Source organism: Melanerpes formicivorus, unplaced genomic scaffold (assembly GCF_026170545.1).
Source record: "Melanerpes formicivorus ecotype bairdi unplaced genomic scaffold, bMelFor1.0.p_v2 SCAF_75, whole genome shotgun sequence".
Taxonomy (NCBI): domain Eukaryota; kingdom Metazoa; phylum Chordata; class Aves; order Piciformes; family Picidae; genus Melanerpes; species Melanerpes formicivorus.
This window is the reverse complement of record NW_027142427.1, coordinates 1222915-1247859: the sequence shown is the minus strand read 5'-3', so window position 1 is coordinate 1247859 and position 24945 is coordinate 1222915. Positions and strand designations below refer to the sequence as shown.

Genomic DNA, 24945 nt, shown 5'->3' with positions numbered 1-24945 from the left:
ACTCATTGTCCAATTCTGGGCCCCTCAGTTTAAGAAGGACATTGAGGCACTTGAACGTGTCCAGAGAAGGGCAAGGAGGCTGGGGAGAGGCCCTGGGCACAGCCCTGTGAGGAGAGGCTGAGGGAGCTGGGGTTGTTTAGCCTGGAGAAGAGGAGGATCAGGGGAGACCTCATTGCTCTCTACAACTACCTGAAGGGGGGTTGTAGCCAGGAGGGAGTTGGTCTCTCAAGCAACCAGCACCAGAACAAGAGGACACAGTCTCAAGCTGTGCCAGGGGAAGTTTAGGCTGGAGGTGAGGAGAAAGCTCTTCACCGAGAGAGTCGTTTGCCATTGGAATGTGCTGCCCAGGGAGGTGGTGGAGTCACCGTCCCTGGAGGTGTTCAAGAGGGAATTGGATGTGGCACTTGGTGCCATGGTCTAGTCATGAGGTCTGTGGTGACAGGTTGGACTTGATGATCTTTGAGGTCTCTTCCAACCTTGCTGATACTGTGATACCAAGCAAGCTACCTGTTTTTTAATGTAAATAAGCAACTTGAAATGCAGTTCCATCCTGTAACAACTGTCAACTTGTAGTTTTTTAGCACTGTGGACTTTCCACTTTGCATTGGGGTTATCTTCCTGTTGATTTATTTCAGTGGAAAACATTTTATGTCTGTAATACTTCCTTGAAAAGAGGAAAACAGAACCTGATCACTGGGAATAGAGTGCAGTATAGCTTTGTCTATTCAGGAGGGACAATACAAACATTACAGCAATATTACTCAAGTTACAAAATCATCAACATTTTCTTATGTTTCACATCTTCTGTTGGTATTGTGGATGTATACCACTTATGCACTGCTCTGAAATGCTGCTTTACTTGTACCCCAGAGGAGAAAAAGAATTGGATGTAAACATTGCATATGTTCCAAATGGAAGGACGTAATGCCTGCTTAGTCATTTCAACAGAATAACAATCTGAGACAAAAGCATGTTTGGGCTTTTCCACAAGAAAATACTTACTCTGTTTGCTTTTCCTCTTCTAGGTTTAGTTCTGGTTGGCCTTCACCAGCAAATGGAGATGAGATACATAAAAGAGTGAAAGATATTTTAAGGACACACAGTGCCAGACAGCGCCTCATCTTTGTAAGTTTGAATGCAAACTGTATCCTTTCTTTCCTCCAAGGTGGGTGAGGAACAGAGCTGTGCCTGCATTCTTGGATTTATTGTAATGTTACCCTCTGAAGCAGCCTTGACTGCAGAAAGCACCTCTCCTGTGAGGACAGACTGAGGGTGTTGGGGCTGTTCAGTCTGGAGAAGAGAAGGCTCCGAGGTGACCTAATTGTGGCCTTCCAGTATCTCAAGGGGGCCTACAGGAAGGCTGGGGAGGGACTGCTCAGGATCTCAGGTAGTGATAGGACTAGGGGGCATGGAATGAAGCTGGAGGTGGGGAGATTCAGGCTGGATGTGAGGAGAAAGTTCTTCACCATAAGAGTGGTGAAGCCCTGGAAAGGGTTGTCCAGGGAGGTGGTTGGGGCGCTGTCCCTGGAGGTGTTGAAGCCCAGGCTGGATGAGGCTCTGGCCAGCCTGATGTAGTGTGAGGTGTCCCTGCCCATGGCAGGGGTTTGGAACTAGATGATCCTTGTGTTCCCTTCCAACCCTGACTGATACTATGATACTATGAAGTATGGATTCAGTGTATAAACTGAACTATTTCACTCTGCTTTCAGCTCTCTATGTGTAAGTTTTATGGACAGCTGATGTAGATAAACCTCTCACAGGTTATTGAGAACAATTGTGGCTTTTTTTTCATGTGTGGTTTTGCAGTTGCAGCTTAAACAAAAAATAATGTTACTGAACTGTAGAACATCCAGGCTTAACATGTTGTGCAGCTGCATATCAGCAGCTGCTTGTGTCCAGCTGTTTGTAGAGCTAATATTATTCCTCACACATGTGCTTTTTTCCCCCTTAATTACCTGGCTTCCGATGAACAGAGCTCTTCAGCTAACAAGATTATGCCCAGGATCAGAATATTTTGTCCTTGGACTGGATGAAGTTTTACAGTGTGGTTTTAGGCAGACAAAATTTTTTCCTAGTGCAGCTTTGAGGAACCCAGTTGTGGCACAGGATGTCCTTGGCTATAGCATTGTACAAACTGAATCACAAGGTTGTTCATCTGCAGATAACTTAGGATCTTAAGTGTGTGGTGAGGTGAGGTGCTAACTCCTACCAGTCTGTGAAAGGTAAGGCAAAAGGACATAAGGATGAGAGGTAGGTAAGATTAAGATGAGGAGCTCTGATGAATTTAAAGTAGTCTGGCAATCTAACACACAAATGTTACTGATTGGTCTGAAGAGACATGAGCCTCTCAAAGTGGAGAAAGGCATCTTTTTCTTTTGTTTCAGTGTTTCATCTTAGAAAAAGGAGTGTTGACAGAAATCTGCTTTTGAATGTTGCTGCAATCTTAAGTTACTGCTGTCTCCAGATGTCAACCTTTCCCCTCTGACATAGCTTGCTTTATCAGTGGGAAGCATGATAGAGAGTGAGAGAGCCCTGGCCTCCCCACCTCATGCTTCAGCACAGGAATATCAGGTGTGCTGCTGTATGAGCTGTGCTGGCTGGGATGCAGTGACTCCACTCACTACAGTAAACCCATGTCAGAGGGCTGGGCTGATGTGAAGGCTGTTGTCTCAATCCACTGCTGCATGACAGGCTGATAAACCTCTCTCTTAGCTCCAAATTCTCTATTTATTTGTTTATTTCCTCAAATTTAGCCATCCTAAGCAGCTCTTTGTGTTGCCTGCACACACACTCAGTCTGATTCTTTCCTTGTTTCTGTTCAATATTAATTTTTTAGCTTACTTGTTGTGCTTTTTGCTCTAAATTCCAAGGAACATTTTCTCATGCATGCTAGGACTGTTTAATGTAGTTCATGCTATACCTCCCTAAGTTTGTTAGGAACTTTATGATCCTGTGAGCTGTCACCTGTCAAATAGATGATGCCCATCACATTTGTCTGTGTTTCAGCCACTCCAAAATAGGTACAAATCCTGTCAAATGCTTCTCTGATGTTTTAGTGAGCTTAAGATGATAAATTGCATTTCATGATGGTCCAGCACCTACATGTAATGAAAGTCTGCACCATCTCAGCTATCTCCAGTGGTCCTTGACTACTTTCCTTGACCAGCAGACCGTGCCTTCACAATAAAGGATTTACTTGTTTGTTAGGGGAGCTGGATGGCTCATTACACAGTCTCTCCATACAGTCATAAAGACTACTGAATTTAATAATGGCTAAAGGAGAATTTGATCTTTTACTTCCTATTTCTTTACTTTGCTTATATAGTTTAAAGCATTTTAATCTGGAGTGATTTACATACATGCTGGGATTCACTTGCTGCTGTAGTATTGACCAACGAGGCTGGGGAGAGGCCTTGAGCACAAGCCCTACGAGGAGACGCTGAGGGAGCTGGAGTTGCTTAGCCTGGGGAAGAGGAGGCTCAGGGGAGACCTCATTGCTCTCCACAACTACCTGAAGGGAGGTCATAGACAGGAGGGGGTTGGTCTCTTTTCCCAGGCAACCAGCACCAGAACAAGAGGACACAGTCTCAAGCTGTGCCAGGGGAAGTTTAGGCTCAGGGTGAGGAGAAAGTTCTTCACAGAGAGAGTTGTTAGCTATTGGAATGTGCTGCCCAGGGAGGTGGCGGAGTGCCCATCCCTGGAGGTGTTCAAGAGGGGATTGGATGTAGCACTTGGTGCCATGGTCTAGTCATGAGGTGTTGGGTGACAGGTTGGACTTGATGATCTTTGAGGTCTCTTCCAACCTTGGTGATACTGTGATACCAAGCAAGCTACCTGGTTTTTAATGTAAACAAGCAGCTTAAAATGCAGTTCCATCCTGTAACAACTGTCAACTTGTAGTTTTTTAGCTCTGTGGACTTTTCACTTTGCATTGGGGTTATCTTCCCTGGAGTTGTTCAAGAGGGGATTTGACGTGGCACTTGGTGCCCTGGTTTAGTAGTCATGAGGTCTGTAGTGACAGGTTGGACTTGATGATCCTTGAGGTCTCTTCCAATCTTCTTGATTCTATGATTCTATGAAATGCACACAATTTTGCAAGCATGCTACTCCCTGTTGGCTGTTAGTGCACATTGTCAGTTCCAGTATTGAATCCTTGCTGAATACTCACAGGAATTAATAATAGAGATGATCTTCTTCTGTTTACTCTCCTGTTGGAAAAATTTCATGTTTCTGCCCTAAAAGAATCCGGATATCAGGGGATTGGGAAAGTTTTTTGAGTCTTTTAACTACCAGCCAAGGCTGGAAAAAGACCATTTTTCTTACTCTGTTTTCTTCCACTGAGCAAAAAGCAATGGGAGGATGTCACAAAGAAGTCTCATGGTGTTTGATAATTTAGGTGCACAGCTAACTTGTGAAAGCTGTGCTAACAGCAGCTGACCTGCTTCCAGTGAGTGCTATAAAATACACTGAGATTAGTTGTGCTTCTCTGAATGGCCCAAAATCTAGGCTGCATTGCTGCACAGTGGATGGATGAGGTAAATGGGTCATCTTGAAAGTGAGGGAGTAGTAAAGCAAGTATACTGGCAATGTGGTGAGTCAATTTTGGCTCCAGCCTTGTTCCTCTTCCAAACTCTGAAAGGTTGCAAACTCTCTCTGTTTCCTTCCAAAGAGCCTAATGCTAATTAACCATTCCCTGAAGCATCCAGATGTGTTTTCCAAAATTTTATTTCCATCATGCTCTGTAAAAATAGTGTGACTGGAGCTCTGCTGCCAGTTCCTTGGGGGGTCCACTGCAGGGTTCTTCTGTGACGTTCTGACACGATCATAATTAAGGGCAACGAGGCTGGTGAGAGGCCTCGAGCACAAGCCCTATGAGGAGAGGCTGAGGGAGCTGGGATTGTTTAGCCTGGAGAAGAGGAGGCTCAAGGGAGACCTTATTGCTGTCTACAACTACCTGAAGGGAGGTTGTAGCCAGGAGGGGGTTGGTCTCTTCTCCCAGGCAACCAGCACCAGAACAAGAGGACACAGTCTCAAGCTGTGCCAGGGGAAGTTTAGGCTCAAAGTGAGGAGAAAGTTCTTCACTGAGAGAGTCATTGGTCATTGGAATGTGCTGCCCAGGGAGGTGGTGGAGTCACCATCCCTGGAGGTGTTCAAGAGGGGATTGGACGTGGCACTTGGTGCCATGGTCTAGTCATGAGGTCTGTGGTGACAGGTTGGACTCGATGATCCTTGAGATCTCTTCCAACCTTGGTGATTCTGTGAGTCTGTAATGTTCCCACCTTTTTTAGCTTTCCAAAATACAATTTGCCTCCAGCAGATGCTGCAGAGTTTTATTTGCCACTATACCCTGATTCCTCTTCAGTGCTTTGTAGCCTGTGACTGCTGAAGGCAGAGAGATTTCCTGTTTACAAACACATTCATTACCTTGTATTTCCCCACAATAAATTGTGCTGTTTTTTCCTGCATCCCTACACCTGCTGGAATATGCAGGTTCTGCATCTTATCACCATCTACCACTGTATTTACTGTCTTTTCTCCCAGGTTTCTGTTACCAGCAAATGTGATTACTTTTACTGCACAGTCTTTTTTTTTCTCCCAGTCACTTCTTCTATAGCTTGAAACTTTATTTTGTTTACTAATCCTTACTGCAATTGGCTTCTGCTGAAAGCATCACTTAGTATCACCTCTTAAGTAGCATCTTTGTTCTTCAGAGTGGAGTGAATATAGTTGTGTGTGGTGGGTTTTCTGACTGTCCCCACTCAGGTGAGCAATTGGCTCCCTTCACATGAGATGTTTTGTTTCTTCCTTACCTCAGAGGGTGAATATGGGCTAATTAATGCCTAGACAGCATTTGGAAGGTATGCCCACTTCTAGCAGCTCTAAGAGTAGCCCTGAAGGGTCATTAAGTGTGTCATAGATACTTCTTAAAGTTGGGTAAGCATGATAGCACTCAGATGTGTGGAATGGTTCTGTCTGGTACAATGCATTGAATGGATAATAATAGCTCATTATAAATGCCAATAAATAGTAAGGCTTAGATTCTTTTCCCCCTTTTCTGCAAGAAACAAAATGAAGGCAGTGAACAGTAGGTTTCACAGCATTTTACCAACCTGTTTGTTGGGGATTATTGAAGCTTGTGCTGTCTGCAGAGTTCTCTAGACTTACACTGTCTAGAAATTCTTTCCAGTTTATTACCTGAAAATTATTAGCTGAATTGTGCTGAACTTAATTAAAAGTGTTCATAAATGGCATTTGGCTCATTACACTTTGTCCCTTTTTCCCCCAAGAAATGTAAGCACTTTAATGGTCTCCTACTAAATGGAAAGAGAGTATTTTTGAAATGAGATCATTGTAATCAGAAACCAAAGGTAATGAGAATTTGATTTCTGTTTTTTTCCAGGATGAGAGTCGCTCATCAAAAGGAGACTTGACTAAGACAAGAGAATCATTGCATAAGGCAAAGAGTGAACTGCAGAGCAGGTATGGAGTTTTACTCTGACCAAGGGAGAACCTACTCATGGTGTTGCCCTTTAAATCTAGCTAAAAATGTCTCTTCCTATTCTGAGCTGTGTAATAATTACACTAGGAAATGGCTTCTGTAGGAGTTAGTCCTACTAACCTTTCTCACTTAAAAGCAAAATACAGCTAACTATAATTATGCCTTTCCACTTATTTGGCACTATGTCAGTAGGGTCTTCAAAAGCACTGATTTTGGAACCAGACTTGGTCATAAAAATGGTCCTAGGGCAGTAGGTTTTTTGGATTTTATGAACTGGAGAGCAAATGTCACTTAAAAAAAAGTATACTATTGGTCACCTTGTCTTCCAACTATGGGAGTGCAAAAATAAATGTAAGTTTAATTGGTGATATGATTTGAGGTTGGTTTGTACTTTTCTTTCCATGTATCTGGAAAAGAGAAGCTATCTTCAAAAAACACAGCAAATACATGCTCTGGGTTAGTGATTCAGTGTGTGCCTCATTACAGAGGGTATCCTGAATATCTGAGACCTTGAAAGCATGGTTTGTATAGGTTACTTATTCTGGCTACTCTTTACATACATGAGTAGGATTTTATTTGAATATTCTACTTAAAAGACACCAAATGAATTCATAGTATCATAGTATCAGTCAGGGCTGGAAGGGACCACAAGGATCATCTAGTTCCAACCCCCCTGCCATGGGCAGGGACACCCCACACTACATCAGACTGGCTAGAGCCTCATCCAGCCTGGGCTTAAACACCTCCAGGGACGGGGCCTCAACCACCTCCCTGGACAACCCATTCCAGGGCTTCACCACTCTCATGGTGAAGAACCTCCTCTTCACATCCAACCTGAATCTCTCCGGCTTCATTCCATTCCCCCTAGTCCTATCACTACCTGATATCCTGGAAATCCCTCCCCAGCCTTCTTGTAGCCCCCCTTCAGACACTGGAAGGCCACAATTAGGAGTCTTCTCTTCTCCAGACTGCACAGCCCCAACTACTTCAGTCTGTCCTCATAGAAGAGGTGCTCCAGCCCTCTGATCATCCTTGTGGCCCTTCTCTAGACAGTTTTCAGGGGAAGTTTTCAATAGTGATGTTCTCTATGTATGCACAGAGTGTTCTCTATGTTTTAGGTACTTGGTGGAGGGGAGTAAATAATAAAAAATGCTTCTGGGGTTGTATGGCTTACTACTTTTTTCTTTTATTTTTTTTTCCTTTATCTTAAGAGAGTCTTTGGACTGTGGTGCTAAATTTAAGAAGTCTTGAGAAAGGTTTTGAGAAAGTTGAAAGAAGGCTTTATTTTGAATATGATGCAATATTCTGTACAATGGCTTCCCAACTCATGGAGTCATGGAATAGTTTGGGTTAGAAGGGATCTTGAAGATCTAGTGTGGGGTGTCCCTGCTCATGGCAGGGGGGTTGGAACTAGATGATCCTTGTGGTCCCTTCCAGCCCTGACTGATACTATGATACTATGATCATCTGGTTCCAACCCCCCTCTACTATGGGCAGGCACACCTTCCACTAGACCAGGTTATTCAAGGCCCTATCCAACCTGGCCTTGAACACCTCCAGGGAAGGTGCATTCATGTCCTCTCTGGGAAACCTGTTTCAGTGTCTCACCACCCTTACTGTAAAGTGTTTCCCTCAGCCCAAAGTTCTACACAGAGAGAGTGTTTGCCCATTGGAACGGACTGCCCGGGGAGGTGGTGGAGTCACCATCATTGGAAGTGTTCAGGAGGAGACTTGATGGGGTGCTTGGTGACATGGGTTAGTTGATTTGGTGGGTTGGATTGGTTGATGGGTTGGACACGATGATCTTGAAGGTCTCTTCCAACCTTCTATCCTATCCTATCCTATCCTATCCTATCCTATCCTATCCTATCCTATCCTATCCTATCCTATCCTATCCTATCCTATCCTATCCTATCCTATCCTAGATTCTTTGCCATGACCTCCTAGTGCTGATCTTGCTCCTCTACTGCTGTACCCCACTGAAGGGAGGGTAATTCAATGTGGGTGTCATACTCAACTTTTACTTGCAATTAGTAAGCTCCAAAAAAAAGTTAATGATTTGGTGGCTTAAAAAAACAACCTCCTGTAATTTGTACTCACCTGTTTGCAAGGGATCTAGTTAGTCACATTTTCACATGTATTTGAAGTTGCTGCTGAAGCTGTTAGTATTTCTATAGCTGTGCTCACTCCTGTATTCTCCATGTAGCCTTTTTGCTCCCTTATCCTTTGTCCTGACAGCTGCTGCTGCAATTAAATTGTGTAGGATGTGTTTGGGAGAGAGAAAGTGCAAGTTTTGGTTTTGTGGCAGCTTTGGGACTGTGAGGTGGATGCTGAAATGGCAGACCATGGAAGGGGAAAAAAACCTCTCCAAACCCTAATACTACAGAAGCATGAAGTGATGGGATATGAAATGCAGCACTCAAGCTGGGAAGGGAGGGCTCCTCGGGTTTAGAGGCCGGCAGCAGCAGTCCCATTCACCGAAGGGCGAGACATAAAGGACTCGAGGACAGTCTGATTGCTGAGTGTTTGCCACAGTGCTCATAAACAGGATACAAGGACAGAGACAGAGTTCACAGAAGGACATGGTGCTGTCGACCAAATGCTGGCAGTAAAGCAGATAGATGATTGAGAACCACTGGGAGTAAGGAAAAGGGCCGTGCTTTGTGAAATATTTAGTATATGATTCACTCAGAAAAGAACTTCTGGGACTCTTAAAGGAGATGTATGAGGGAACAAAAGCATATGACAGGTATTTCAGAGCAGGGAGTTGCGTGCAGAAATCCTGCTGTTAATATGATTTGTGAGTGTAATTCCCAGATTGCTTAGCTGGGGTTGTCAGCTGCTTTCCAGTTGAGACAGGAGAGGGACTCTTCTCTAGCTTGGCTGTGTCTTTGTCCACACCAGTGCTGAGTATCTCATGTGCAAGGGCTGGCTAATGGGAGTGCATACACACACACACCCCCTCCTCAAAAGAAAGAGAGGGGGAAATGAAGCCTATGTCTCTTTTCAAGACTTTGTCAGTACCAGAGAGAGGAACTTGTGAATGTTGCTATTGCTTTTGAGGTTTGGGGTTTTTTTTTGTACTGCAGTGAAAGTGGTTGGATTTAGAGTGTCTCTATGTAGATTAAGCTTTCAGTAGAAGAAAAGACAAGCACAAGGCTGACTGCAGAAAATGGATTCCAAGGAAAAGAGTGTCAGGGCTGTTGGTTGCATAGTTACAAGTGCTGCTTCTAGTGCCATGCTTATTTGTTGTCCTAAGAATTCTCCATCAGAAGTGAGGTGACGTGAAATGCAGAAGGGAGAAGGTAAAACTTCAGCTGTTGATGGATCCCCAGGGTGTTGACTTGCCTACATTTAACACAAGCCTGAATAACTCTTCTATTGATTTTGCTGTTTGGTGTGTTGGTTTCATTGTGTCCAAACTGCGAAGCAGTTCTCTCCTGGATGAAAAACAGGTTTCCATTTGCTTCATGTTATTGACTGCTTTTAAATGTTGGAGCTCCTTTGAAAAGCTGTGAAAGTGGCCTTCCTCTCTTTTTAATACTGGAGCCACGCTGAGATCTTCTTGCAGCTTCATGTGGTATGTGTTGGCATCACCCTGGTATCTGAATGGAAGAAATCTGAAAGCCAAAGCTATTCCTTGTTTGTTGTTTTCCGTGGGACAGTGCAAGCTTAGGGATGCAAATGGAGAAGACTGATCCTGCATCTCCCCCTTCTTCCCTCACCATTTTCCTTTCTTAAAGTGAAAACCTTGTGTTTTGATGCAGCTAGCTAGAAGTATATTTGAGTCCTTTGATGGAAGGTTTATTTCCATTTGTCACAGGTGTTTACTGACATTAACTTGAGAGCTAAGTTTTAAGCACCTGTTTCACCATATGTGGTAGTTTTAGGCCATGCCTTTAAAATTTTGCTACAGATTTTGAGCAGAAAAAAGTAGAAAAAAATTAAATAAATCACTGTTGGCTGCGGAAAGGAGAAACAAAGATAACAATAAACAATTTCACTGGAGAAATATCTGCTATAAAACTGGCTGTACCAAAACAAAGCTCGTGAGAGGTTAACAAAGCTTGTGAGGGGTTTGGAGCACAGCCCTGTGAGGAGAGGCTGAGGGAGCTGGGGTTGCTCAGCCTGGAGAAGAGGAGGCTCAGGGGAGACCTTCTTGCTGTCTACAACTACCTGAAGGGAGGTTTTAGCCAGGAGGAGGTTGGTCTCTTCTCCCTGACAACCAACACCAGAACAAGAGGACACAGTCTCAAGCTGCGCCAGGGGAGGTTTAGGCTGGATGTTAGGAAGAAGTTCTTCACAGAAAGAGAGATTGGCCATTGGAATGGGCTGCCCAGGGAGGTGGTGGAGTCATCAGTGTTAAAGAAGAGACTGGATGGGGTGCTTGGTGCCATGGTTTAGTTGATTAGATGGTGTTGGGTGATAGGTTGGACTCAATGATCTCTGAGGTCTTTGCCAACCTGGTTAATTCTATTCTATAATAATTTTTTTCCTCTTCTGAGCTCTTCTCACTTCATGCTCTGAAGGGACACTATCTGCTTCTGCTTGACCTTGGCTGCATTGCTCTGGTGAAGTCTAACTGCTACTTTTTCTCTGCTCCTTTGTCCCTTTGGGACAGGGGGTGGGGCAGATGGACAGCTCTCCTGGTCTTTGACCAGGGGGGGTGTTCTTGTGTTGTTTGTTAATTGTGAATATCTGTAAATGTTGTAACTACTGTGTGTTTTGTGCATGTTCATTGCTTTCCACTGTAGATGGAAGTTTTGCCTGTAAATACAGCTTTCATTTGCTTCTAGCTGAGCTGGTCTAGCAAAGTTCATGTTGGGTGAAAGTGTTCATGTTGAGGGGACACAGCTGCACCAGGGGAGGTTTAGGCTCGAGGTGAGGAGAAAGTTCTTCATGGAGAGATTCATTTGTCATTGGAATGTGCTGCCCAGGGAGGTGGTGGAGTCACCATCCCTGGAGGTGTTCAAGAGGGGACTGGATGTGGCACTTGGTGCCATGGTTCTAGTCATGAGGTCTGTGGTGACAGGTTGGATTCGATGATCTTTGAGGTCCCTTCCAACCTTGGTGATACTGTGATACTGTGATTTCAACCCTCCACACCATAGTAGGTTAATAAATTATAGAAGAAAATATAAAGCTTCCCTGTGCAGTGTAATCCATGTCCTAAGCAAAGATGGTCACAGTAAGCTTTACATTTCCACTTTCATTTCCCAGACTAAGAACATTCACGGAAGGCTGAAGATAACTCAGGGCTAATTTTAAAGTGTCTTAGGTGCCTAAATCTCTGAGCAGATGTGGCAAATGTCACCTAAGTAGTCATTTTCTGCTTCTGACTTTGGAGTTACTGGCTTCCTGCTTTATTACAGGCAAATGTAAATTTCATTCTCCGACACTAGCCTCTGTTCGAAAGCTTCAGGAGAAGGCAAATAGTCATGAAGTTTTAGAGAGATGGAGTTCAGGTTTGTCAGTGTTTTGGGATGCCTTTCAGAGAATAAATTTGGCTTCCACAGATCTAGGAAATAATTTCTCAAAGCAGCTGAAATATGAGACTCTGTTTGTGCTCAGGATTAAAACAGTGGCACAGAAGACAGGGTGGGGAAGGAACACTCGATTGCCACTATATCGTCATGTATTTGGTGGAATACTTAATCCAAGATGCTTCCGATAGAGCACTTTACAGCTGCAACCACAGTGATTTAATATACCTCTGATGGATTGTCTTCATATTGAAATAGCTGCTTGTGGTTACATTTTAACCTTCAAAGGACACAACAAAATCCTACTGTGCTGCTCTTGCACAGGCTCAGTGCCTAGTCACACTGCCGATCAGAATGAAGCAGAATTACTGCCTGCTCTTTGAAAAATTAATTCTCTTTCTGTTGGGGAGTTAGCATCAAGTGCACTCAGATCAACGAGGGGGAATCTGTGGGGATGAATAACCTGCTGCTCTCATTTCTCACAAGTAGCTGCAGTGCAGCTTTTACTTCAGTTTGTGAAAGGTGATCGGCGTTTAGCAGCTCTGCGTTTGGATTTCTGCTGGGTTTGTGCTTCTGGTTCCACCTCCCTGTCCTGATCTGATTGTTATTTCCTGTTTCCTTTCTGTTGGCAGTTTACCAGTGCAGCAGAAGTCTACTGCCCACTTGGATAACAGTGACTACTGGTCAAGGTGTGCAGCTGCATACAAGGGGAAGCCTCGCAGAGCCATCTTTGAAGAGAGTCTGGAGAAAATATACAGAGACATGTACCAGAAAGTTTCTGGCACTGTTTTAGACTCCTGATAGCAATTCACCTGCAAATACACAGTGTTCATCTTTGTAATGGAGCCTATTTTTATGCAACAAATATTTGTATTCTATTTTTGAGATTAAGGTTGGGCAGGGCTTTGGAGAAACAGGGTTTTGGTCTGGGTTGTCAAAAGGAAACTGTTAACATCCCATTGCTTGCCTCCCACCCCTCCCTAAAAAAACCCAAAGAACCAAGCAAACAGCAGCTAAGCCCCTCCATGGGTAAGCAAGGTGGTGGTGTTCCTTTCAGACTCTGAAAAGATAGCCATTTGAAGGATGTCTGCTGGGCATTCCTGTCTGACATCCACTTCAGCTGCAGCCAATTCTTGTTAAATAATTAAAGCTGTTTAGTAACATAAACAGAGCTGGCCCAAGGAGCAATATGCCCTAGCGCTCAGGGAGAGGGACTGAAGAGGAAGGTGACTGTGAGTGTTGATTTAAAAATGTCCCATCTGGGACAAGGGAATTGTTTTCTTGAAAATTGCCTTTGAATTATTTATTTTTGAGAAGGGCAGAAACTGTGATACTGACCTATAGACAGGCTTTCAAAGTGGTTTCAAGCACCTTGAGTCACAAATCTCCTAATACTGGCAAATTTTAAAAGAAACTCACCCAGCCCAGCAGCCTTTGTATCTGAAGAAAGGTCATCCTCACACACCCTGTGCGTTTGAATGCTTCCAGGTTCTCTTGAATGCAGCCCTGGCATTTGCCAACATATTTGTAATTAAAAATATATATGAATAGGAAAGGCTTGTGGAGGGGGAAAGACTGGAGCTACTCAGCAAGCTCCTCTCATACACCCTGTACAGGCCTTCTGAAGTTCCTGCATCACAATCCCACCTAATTTGGAGCCTGTCCTTCCCAGTCTGCAGGGATCCCCTTGGCAGAAAGCGCCTCGTTTTTGCTAAAGGCCACCAAATGTTCATCGGCAGTTCGAGGCTTTCCCTGGGGATGGAACCTTTTCAGCCTTGCATTGAACAGATCCCACATTAGCAGACCAGGGCATATTGCCCATCTATTGAGAAGCAGAATGTTCTAAAAGGGCAAGAGTGTCCATCTCCTGCTTCCTTTCAGAACGGGGGAAAAAAACAAATGCCTGTTCTGGCTCCTTCCCTGACTGAGCGAACAGATTCAGTTACACCAATGCCATTTTACCTGTTATGATTGGATAAAGGATAAAGCTAGCAGTACAGATGGCAGAACATATGACTGTAACCTGCCAGCATGCATAGATAAACAAAAAGTTGGTCTACTCTGCCTTCCGTCCTTTAATGCTGAGACAACATAATTGATTTGAGAGAGCAGTTGGTGAGCAATTATGCTAGTGGGAAAGCATGTTGAAAGGCTGTGTGCTTCTGCTTCAGGAAAGGGGACTCTCAGAGGAAGTGTCTTGCATATAGACATTTCTATTCCTTGTAACTATGAAAGCAGTTGAAGTGGATTAACACCGATAACTTCCTGTCCCCGATGCCATTTAGCACATTAGTGCTTTCAAAGGGCATTAGTTGCACAGTCCTATGCTATGGCTAAGTGTTGAGGCACTCCATGGAGTAGCAGTACACTTACTTTACTCTTTTTGTTTTTCCAAAGGTGAAAAGTAAAACTTAGCCAAGCTGTGCCATTGGAGGTGGTGTGGCCATGGAGTATTTGTGCTGCTGGGCCCTGGTATTCATTCGTCAGCCTGTTCCTCTGACTCCATATTGGCCCATACAAGAGCAGTTTCTTCCCCCTTGCAGTTCTGGACAGTAGGTATATTCACATGGATCCCAAGTAGGCAGTGCACTTTGTGAGAAATACTTTCCAAGCCCTTGGTTGAGCATGAATCTGCTGAAATCTGAAGGTTACTGTGGTTTCCTGTCTGTGTTTGAGCCATAAGATTCAGTGCTCTTGTCATGGTACCCCACAATATTCCTTCTATATATTATCTGTGTTTCCCTCCCCAGTATCACAGCTTTGTAAAAGTTAGTCTTCTGAAGATTGGCTGCTCCACTTTGGCCTTACCTGGTTCTGTGACATAAAAGTCCTGTTCAGTTTTTCTCTCCCCAGCAATATAGGAGATTTTGGTGCCTGCTTAGTGTGTAAGCAGGCCTGAATGCTGAGTCTTTCTTTGGGTATGGGCAGCACAAGTTGCCATGAATTCAAGACTCAAGTTGGGGATGAGGAAGTTTGGAGGCCACTGTGGAAAAAAAAACCAAAGGATTATGTTTGCAAGTCCAGAGATACCTCTTTAATTCTCCTAGCTGAAGAAAAGAATCCTATGGTAATATGGCAACCTTCAGTTTTTCACCAAAGGTGAAAACTGGGTGGGAGAAAAAAAGGAAGTGCCATACAGGGAATTTTGACCAGTATGAATAGTCTCACTCCAGCCTTCATATGCAGCATAACAGCAAATGAAGCGAACAGACTATGAGTATCTTTGGCCCTGCTCCAGCTGCGAGGGGAGATGATGTGTATAATGTCTTTCTGAATCAGCTGCTGCAGGATATGTGTTTCTCTCTTGGGTCAGAGTCGTTCCACAGTTTACATGCTGCGATATAGCAAAGAGCGTTTCCCTTCCAAGCGCTGTCCTGGAAATCTGGTTCGGTTAATGGAAAACTTCTCTGAAATGTGACTTAAGACCCAAATGACTCCAATCTGTCCATAAAATCTGCAAGCCACTTTGCTTTCAGAAGCATTTGGCCCCTTCCCTGTTTGCTCAGCTAACCCCCTATTAATATGCATACAGCTCAAGTGCTCTGAGCACTGCTGCTCCGTTGCTACTGCAGTATGTGATAAGTATGGGTTCAGGCAGCAAACCAACATAGTAATAAACTGTAATTGTTTAGTGCACCTTGCCTTCCAATGCAATTTAAATCCCTTCTATCAAATGCAAATTCCTAGGTTCCTGAGTGGAGCTCTAAATAGCATTTTCCATGCTCATACCTTATCTTTTGCCATCCACAAAGTGGTCTGCTAGTGACAGTGGGATGCTTTGACACCCCACCTCTCCCCCCCACCCCCCTCCCCATTTTACCTCCTAAAGGAGGGCTGCCTACTCAAACCTAGAAATAATGAGCTAGATAAAGAGTGAATTAGTGGGTTTCTGTAGAGTTTGTCTCTCTCTCTTGCCCTCCCCAAGCTGTTATAACCCTGGAGTATTCTCCCTAAATGCTATTCAGCATCCGGCATTGCTTGCAGTGTGCAATCCTTGCAGTATTTTAATCACTTTCATTTTAATAAGTCAGAGACTGCTTCCTACTTGCTCCCTTCCCTCTTTCCTACAAGCAACTTGATAGCAAGTTTAGGATCATGAGGTGGCTTTAGGCAAACTGCCTGCCTGTGTTCAGTGGAAATGCAAATCCTTTGCTGTTTGGCCACTGCTTTGGGAGTCACTCAGTCATTGACCTGTTGTGGATTGAAGGCAAAACTGTCAAATTAATGATTGGCTTTATCTAAGTTTTCAGCTACAAGAAGAGAAGCTTAAAGGCATCCCCTGGGGACAAGAGGCCCAGGGACGGCTAGAGTAAGGGGAACAGGTAGGAGCAGCTATGTAAGATAGGTGGGCAGCAGTGTTTATATTCCAAATCTGAGCAGCTTGGAAGATGAAGATGAGCTTGGAGGTGATGCTCTTCAGGCTGTGCAACATCTGTTGGAATTGTACATTTACTTGAGAGGCTACCAAAGTTGGGGGTGGGGGGGAGAGAGAAAGCAAGCTACCTATAAGTGTGGGAAATCTAGTTTGGGGATGAAACAGCAGAACATTTCACTCTGCTCAGTATTAAACTTCATTGTTACCTCAGCTGTAACATGGGGGACTTTGTGCTCTATTGAAGCTTACTTAAATGACTGTGAAGTGCTTTGGGATCCTGAGGTGACTATCACAGAAATTGTTTTGTGGAAGCCTGGCTGAAGAGTCCCATCTCATTGCTGGGATACTGAAAAGGCTTTATTTTAGTTTGCCCAGGTTTATTATGTTTTAATCAGACAATTATTAAGCAACTCTTAATCTTATCAGGATAGAAACCTATTCAACCTAAGAGACAGCTGAAGAAGATAATGAATTGCTTTACTACGTGTGCTTTCAGGAGCTAATCTTTACACTTGGTATCCTACTCAACTTCTTTCTGCTGCATGACCCAGCTTCATCTACTCAAGCTGATGGCTCTCAGGGTACCTTTTTATTTTTCAAATACACATTTATTTATTTGGTTTTGTCACCCTGCTGTCTTAGTGCTGCCTGCTCTGTGTACTAATCAGCACCGTTCACCTCTCACCATTGGCTCTCATCCTCCTGCCAGGAGCATGTGTCGCGATGATGTGCCCACCTCGACCGTGGGAAAGCTTGTGTGGTGTGCCACAGGTTCAGCAGTGAAGGTCTGTTGGAAGGACTCTACCTTTACACTCCATGTGCAAAGGCAAGCTTAATACAGAATTCTGTCCTTCTAATATTTAAGCTTAAATGTGTTTTCTGAAACACTGAACTATGCAAGAAACTTCTTACCTTTCCAGTGAAGTGGTCACTTAACTGCATAAGCCTTGCAACGTGGAATCTCTGGATCAGAGGAAAGCCTACACCACGAGGTTAAAAGTGGTTATGGAGTGATTAATAGCAGGGGGCTGAGAGTAGCTCAAGAGATTTGGTTTACTGGTTGAGAAATTTGAGGAGGCTTTCAAATCAAGGGAACTTAGTTGTTTTGGTTCTAGTGAAAACAATTGAAGCTAAGGGAGACAGGAGACCAGTACTTCTGTGAGTGATCTTAAAATGAGCTACCTCACTGACAGAAATGATGGCTGGTTTGGGTGATAGAGCTCTGGTCTTTGCTCAGTTCCTTTCAGTTTCAGCAAATAAAGCACTGTTGTGGGAAGTGCTGAGGATCACCTGATATTCCTGTTTCTGTTATGCAGTGAACTACTAAGCACAAGCCCCATCGATTGCACTGGTTTCTAGCACTTTCTCCGTGGAATTCAAACCATCATCAACCAAAGCCTTTAAAAGATGAGGCTGTAGTTCCCTTTGTTATCAATGTTGGCTTGCCAAAGACATGCAGTTTGTTCCCTGTTTGTCTTCAGTGAGAAACTCTCTGAAGTGCAGTGATAATTTGTCTGGATGGCAACCTAAAGGAACCGCAGTCTGTCTTCTCGCTTGATCAATGTGGAGATTGTGCTTTTTCTTCATGTGTATTTCCATTCCATTCTGGGTGATTGCCACTGACCTAGCAGAGCACTTTCTGAAGTGGTGATCCGAGTCACCTTCTCTCCACTTGCAGGGAAAGGAGCTCACTGTTGCAAGACAGCATCCCTCTTGGTTCATAAGAATTTACTGAGGGAGGCTGAGGGAGCTGGGATTGTTTAGCCTGGAGAAGAGGAGGCTGAGGGGTGACCTCATTGCCCTCTACAACTACCTGAAGGGAGGTTGTAGCCAGGAAGGGGTTGGTCTCTTCTTCCAGGCAACCAGCACCAGAACAAGAGGACACAGTCTCAAGCTGCGCCAGACTCGAGGTGAGGAGGAAGTTCTTCACCGAGCGAGTCATTCATCATTGGAACGGGTTGCCCAGGGAGGTGGTTGAGTCATCAACCCTGGAGGCGTTCAAGGGGAGATTGGACGTGGCACTTGGTGCCATGGTCTAGTCATGAGGTCTGTGTTGATAGGTTGGACTCGATGATCCTCGAGGTCCTTTCCAACCTAAGTGATACTGTGATACTGATCCTGAGGATGCAGCACAAAAATTTTGTTCCATGGTCAGGCCTTTGGTCTTGTAGAACAGATGCCATTAAATGAGCAGAGCCCCCCACAAAGTGGGGGTGAGGAGCTGAAAGCAGGAGAGGACTCTCAGAGTGGTTTGCTGTATGGCATGCCATGCCTTATGCATCTGCCTACCATGAATTGCCAGGGTATAAAATAACCTGTGAAGCTTACGCGTGACAAAAGCACCCCTTGCACCGCGGCGCGGTGGTGAAGTCTAATGCTTCTCTCTGCATTGTTACCCTGACTGGAAGTTTTGAATGGTTAGCTAATTGTGTTGTTACTAAAGCTATAGTGGTAGGAAGTGTTTCATTCCCTACTCCAGTAGTAAACATTTGCTAAGGGGTTGCTTTCCCTGCCTGCCTTGTTTTCACCACAGTCATCCACTGTTTGCACACATTGTAGCCTCTGTGCCATTTTTGAAGGCTTTATTTGTCTCATTTAGGTTTTTTGGTTTGGATAATACTTAAATGTGAAATCCATCTGGGAAGCATATTGTATATTCATGTTGAGGGGTAAAACCAGTTTTTAATTAAAATTTTATACAGCACTTGTATTTCACTTTGTCCTGGTTTATTATGAAACACTTCAATCTTCTTCCTAAAACACATATGTCTTGTGCGTTTCAAGATGTTCCTTGCTGCTCATGCAGAACCGGTTTCTGAGCTCTGTCAGCAGAGTGCCATATGTTCTGGGGTTCATTTAGCTTCTCTGGCGTTTGTGTAGGCAGCATATTGGATGTAATGCAGCTAAGCTCTGCTCCATTCTTTTCTTTGTAAACTTGTCAAGAGATGGGAGGAAAAAAAAAAAAGGAAAAGCAGGGAGAGGAAAACACTGAATAATCCTCGAGTGATTTGAATGATCAAGAAGTTAGGGCAGCTCAGCCGCTCCAAGCGGAGGTTTATTGTCTGCTTGAGGGTTTTCCTTTAATTGTGGCTTGTGTGTTAGCCTGTAGAGAGATGCATCCCTCAGTGCTACCTGTTGTTGCACCCGAAACGAGCACTGAAGATTGAGACATAACCCGAGCCCTTTGGAAATGACAAGCACTAAGTGCTTTTAATTTTGCATTGGTCTGCTGCTCTGAATGGAAAAAGAGAAACAGTGAGTAACAGCAGATGCTCACGTGAAGGGATCATTCCTCTCGTCCCTCTTTGTTGTCTTCTGGCTTTGTGGAAAATAACTCTCCCCTGTTTCAACGCCTGGCACTGAAAAGAAATCTCCAGAGTGATGGTGCCCTCCTGGTTTGTTTTTGTTTGCTTTTTAATGAAGTGATTTTTCTTAGCACTCCGCTCCTCTTTCTTCCCTGCCCCAAATAATTTTGACCACGGGCCAGCAGGTACCCATCAGTCTGCAATGGACTGCTGCTATGTAGGAACACAGCCCAGGCTGTTAATTGGTAGTGGCCTTCTGCTGTCAGATACTGATCTGATCTGCTGAAATCTTTTCAGAACCATTTTTGGTGAATGTGACAAAGTACCAAAGCATTTCTGTGCTTCTGGAACTGGAGCTTAAAAACAAACAGGAAAGAAAGAATAAGAAACTAGCCCAAAGGCTCTGTATTAAACTGCTCCCCCTTTGCTGAGGTGTGAGGCCAGAGTGAAAGGGCAGGAGTGGCTGCTTGGAATGGATGTGTGGAGGAGAGGGGAGGGAAACTTCTGCAGTTCTGACCTAAGGTCGGTAGGAAATAACCAGCTGGAGTGACATGAGCATAAACCTGCTTGAAGTGACAGGCAGCTCAGCTCCTGGGACTCTATTTACATATGTTTAAAACAAACAAAAAAAAAAGCTGCCTTTGTTCCCTGGGAAAATCTATTTACTTGGCATTCAGCTCATGTGTGAGCTGGAACTTGCTTCATGGAAGATGTAGAAACAAAGCAGCTGACATTTCTGCTTTGATGTGGGGCTGAAGCAAAGGTTCAATTTTGAAACATGGAAGTAAACTAAAGCTACCTCCCATTTAAAGGTGGGCTTTTTAATGACCTTAAAAGTTTTGAGAGGGGGGTTGGGGTTTTTTCCCCCCTCCCCCCCCCTCCCCTTCCCCTTAGGGACAAGAAGAAATTATAACAGTAATCTTACTTATAGCTGTAAGTCTTCAGAGACAGTGACTGCAGGTTAATGAAAAATTGACACTGCTACTTGCCTGTGCTTCCAGCAGAATTTTTCTTTCTTCCAACTGATGTGAACTGTTGCACTCTGTGAGTTGGTTATGAGTCTCACATATTAAATTGAGTGCTGCTCTTGTGGATGCTACAGGACGCAGCTTCAATGTTTGGAACAACAGCACCAAAAATTAGGGGGGGGTTCCAAAATGGTTACCATGGTCCTTACCCCTCCCCAGCACTCCCCCCTCTGAAACAACACTGCCTTTGGTAGTCTAAACCAGAAAGGGGGCAGAGGAATTGGCCCCAGTGATCTCCATCCCAGTGCTGAATCTGGAGTGCTGTCCACACAGCCTGGGAGTAGTCTAGTAGAGAAAACTGCCCCACAGTGTGGGAACTGAGTGCTGCAAGTGCAGTTGCTCCTGTGTCTTGCATATGCCTGTGTCCTGTGGCACACTCCCACACGCAGGCCCCTTGTGTGGCACTGGGACTCCTCGTTTGGGGGGCGGGGGAACACCATGTGGCTCACAGCGTGTTGTTCAAGTGCCCTCTCCAGGAGCATTTCTGCAGTGTCTTTGGGACAGCTTGTTCCTGGGAGTCGTGCACAGAGATGGCATGAGCTCAGTAGCTCAGGCTGACTTTGGTTTGTACTCTGACAACTTAATATCTGTTTGTTGTCCTTGGCGTGGCGGTGCCATCTGGTCTTGCTTCGACAGCTTATCTGTAATATTACGCTGCATGATATTTTGGGTTTTGCTTATGAAATCTTGGTCTGTGCTTGAATGGAACACCAGTACCTTCATGCCAGCCTTTGACCAGATGGCACATTCTTAAATAACACCTCCCCCCGCCCCCCCGTACTGTGATGGAGATGGATGCACAGAAATGTTGGAAATTGCATCTGGGACAAGGGAAGGAAGCCGAGTTCAGGCATTGCCTGTGATCTTGGGTCAGAAATTAGCACAGTTGGATGTTCACAGACTTCCCTGCTCCCCTTGAAGGACTTTAAACAGGCTCTTCAGAGTGCCCCAGTACTTGGGTTGAGGGGCTGTTCTGGGGCAGTAGAATTATCCATCTCTCCTGTAAGAGATTTTCTTCACAGAGTAAGTTATTGGCTATTGGGATGTGCTGCCCAGGGAGGCGGTGGCATCACCGTCCCTGGAGGTGTTCAAAAAAGGATTGGATGTGGCACTTGAAGCCAGGGTTTAGTTAGTCATGAGGTGTTGAGTGATAGGTTGGAATTGATGATCTCTCAGGTCTTTTCCAACCTTATTGATTCTATGATTCTAGGCTCACTGGGTCATAGAAAGGTGAAGAAAATGCATGAGTCTGAGGGTTGGGGAACACTCAAGAAAAGGCAGAGTTGCAGAGTTTAGGCTGGAGGTTAGGAGGAAGTTTTACACAGAGAGAGAGATTGCCCATTGGAATGGGCTGCCCAAGGAGGTGGTGGAGTCACCATCATTGGAGGTGTTCAGGAGGAGACTTGATAGGGTGCTTGGTTGCATGGTTTAGTTGGTTGGATGGTGTTGGATGATAGGTTGCACACAATGATCTTGAAGGTCTCTTCCAACCTGGTTTCTTCTGTTCTATTCTATTGCATGCAGTGGACCTTGGGGCAGTGAGGGGCAATGATGGCAAAGACTCCTCCTTGAGCACTTCTCCAATAAAGACATCTGCATTTTGGTGTTCACAGTGGATTTGTCATCTCCACTGGGGAGATGGTTACGTTTGAGTGATGAGGAAGTCTTTCACTTGTCTGAAGAACAAGCTGTGAGGTTGCCTTGCAATCTTTTGCAGCCTGGAAGCTGCCTTCGCCGCCGCTCGGCAGCGCTTTGTTGGCATGGCAGCTTGGCGCCGTCTTCACTCACGTTCACCTGCTTCAGAGGCTCTTGTACAAAAAGTGCAAATTGTTGTGACACCAAAGGCTCAAAAAAATCCCTTTCATCTCTTTCTCCTCGTGCTGCCTGCACAACGCCCCGCGTGTCACTCTTCCTGCTCAACGCAGGCAAACTACAAAGCGTTCATCCCGGGCTGGCTCTGGGGGATCTCCAAGGTCGGATGACACCTCCCCCCATTACACTGCCAGTGGTCTGCAACGGAGAAAACAACCTCCATGGAAGGTATGTACAGGACTGTGAGATGAGAGGTTTGAATCTGAGCTTTTTTCCTTTTCTGCATCTGCTGCATTTTATCCTTTGCCCCTTCCTGTTGCCTTTATCCCCTTTTTTGCCTTTCCCTGGTTAGAGAGCCTTGTTTCTCTGCATGCACTGTCTGTAAGTTTTATTTATGTGGTGTAAGTTTGTAACAGAAAACAGCTTAAAGTAACTGCTTAATGAGATCCAGCAGTTGAAAGCTGAAGTGAAATGCTCCAACATTGGAAATTAGGTGCAATTTCCACACACTCCCCCTTCTCCTCTTAACATAAGAAGTATGTAGCTTTTAGAGCACCTTCACTAAAAAGTGGCTTCTTAGCTTGCAGTATCGCACTATCACCAAGGTTGGAAGAGATCTCAAGGATCATCAAGTCCAACCTGTCACCACAGACCTCATGACTAGACCATGGCACCAAGTGCCACATCCAATCCCCTCTTGAACACCTCCAGGGACAGTGACTCCACCACCTCCCTGGGCAGCACATTCCAATGACTAATGACTCTCTCAGTGAAGAACTTTCTCCTCACCTCCAGCCTAAACTTCCCCTGGTGCAGCTTGAGACTGTGTGCTCTTGTTCTGGTGCTGGTTGCTAGAGAGACCAACTCCCTCCTGGCTACAACCCCCCTTCAGGTAGTTGTAGACAGCAATAAGGTCTCCCCTGAGCCTTCTCTTCTCCAGGCTAAACAATCCCAGCTCCCTCAGCCTCTCATCACAGGGCTGTGCTCAAGGCCTCTCCCCAGCCTCCTTGCCCTTCTCTGGACACGTTCAAGTGTTTCGATGTCCTTCTTAAACTGAGGGGCCCAGAACTGGACACAGCACTCAAGGTGTGGCCCAACCAGTGCTGGGCACAGGGGCAGAATGACTTCCCTGCTCCTGCTGGCCACACTATTCCTGACCCATGCCAGACATTGTCCCGGACAATGAGCACAAGGAACCAGCGAAAGGGTGGTGCCCTGTTTGCTAACAGGCCCCCACGCTGTGCACGTGGTTTCATTTCTTGCCTTTGTAATAATCTGTGCCCAGCACAGCGCAGATTCTTTAGAAGAAGGTTTTGAGGCATTTTCCGGTAAATTAAAGTGCTGACATGTTTGTAGGGTTCATTGTTAATTTCATTTCCTTTGGCTCAGCCAGCCAGCCAGATAAAATGCAACGTTATTAATCTTGGTTTAAAAGAAGATCCTCTGCTGAACAGTAATAAATGATCTTGATAGATTTGTCAGGAAAATGAATGATAATCATTTGCAGATAGACACAAGCCTGGGATGGGAGATTAATAAGAAAATATGTATTGGCATCATTAATAACATCTGCTGCCAATGGGCTGCTGTATTGGTTGCAGCTCTGGGAGGGAGGTGGATATTGCTGTTCATCACATGCTGTGAGGAGCCAGGCTCTATAGTGCTCCTGGGGCCATAACAAGCTGCTCCCCAGGAAAGGCTCACCAGGAGCCCAGTGCCAAGGCCACGGCGCATCTGCCATCGGCTGAGCCTGTCCTCACCAAAGCCCCTCTTCTGCTAGGCTCTGACTTCCCCTGTCACTGCTAAAAAGCCTGCTCTGAATTTGCTCATTCCTGGCTTTTAGTGCTGTGGCTGCTTGGATCCTCAGTCGTTTTCCCCTTGGAGTTCTGCCCTCATGGTGTGGGCTGAGCAGTGCCGGTGGAGATGCTGCTCCCAGCGTTGCATAGCCTGGGCTGCAGCAGCTGCAGCACCTGGGATCTGACAGATGTTTTCACTCAGAGTCTGCACTCGTCCCACCTCATGTATCTCTAAAAAGGTTTCTTCAGAGCCTGCCATGGGCATTTAAGCACATGTATGTCTTCCCCTGACACAGCTTTAGGAAACACCCCTGCTTCACTGCATGCACAAGGCGTGAGGAGATAAAGCACTTCACAGGTGCTGCAGGTGACTCTCATGGGCCTTGGTGTTTCAGGAGGCTCTGGAATGAGAAACAACATGTAAAGAAAACATCCCCCACCCTCCTCTTCAGCCAGGAGCTAAAAAAAAACTCTTCTCTTTTTAGCTTGGCTTTAATTTTTCTTCCTTTTGTTTTATGCTTGGTGTTTTTTCCCAGCTGAGTGTAGTGTTTGCCTACAAAACACAAGGAAAGGTCAGGACCTTTTAAGATGCCTTTGGTTTATTTCTTAAGAACATTTCAGATTTTCCCTTTCCAATCATTCTTTTT

The 24945-nt window shown here is 45.0% G+C and overlaps 1 protein-coding gene across 2 annotated transcripts in view; it reads left to right on the top strand.

Moving 5' to 3' along the window:
* Positions 1 to 19067, top strand: part of SPATA6 (spermatogenesis associated 6) — a 56873-nt gene extending 37806 nt beyond the window's left edge. For both annotated transcript variants that reach the window (XM_068163900.1, XM_068163899.1), the window contains 3 exons: positions 1026 to 1125; positions 6401 to 6480; positions 12615 to 19067. In XM_068163900.1, the coding sequence (XP_068020001.1) occupies positions 1026 to 1125; positions 6401 to 6480; positions 12615 to 12783 (349 nt within the window). In that variant the 3' untranslated portion in view covers positions 12784 to 19067. The remainder of the gene's footprint in view (positions 1 to 1025; positions 1126 to 6400; positions 6481 to 12614) is intronic.
* The last annotated feature ends 5878 nt before the right edge of the window (positions 19068 to 24945 follow it).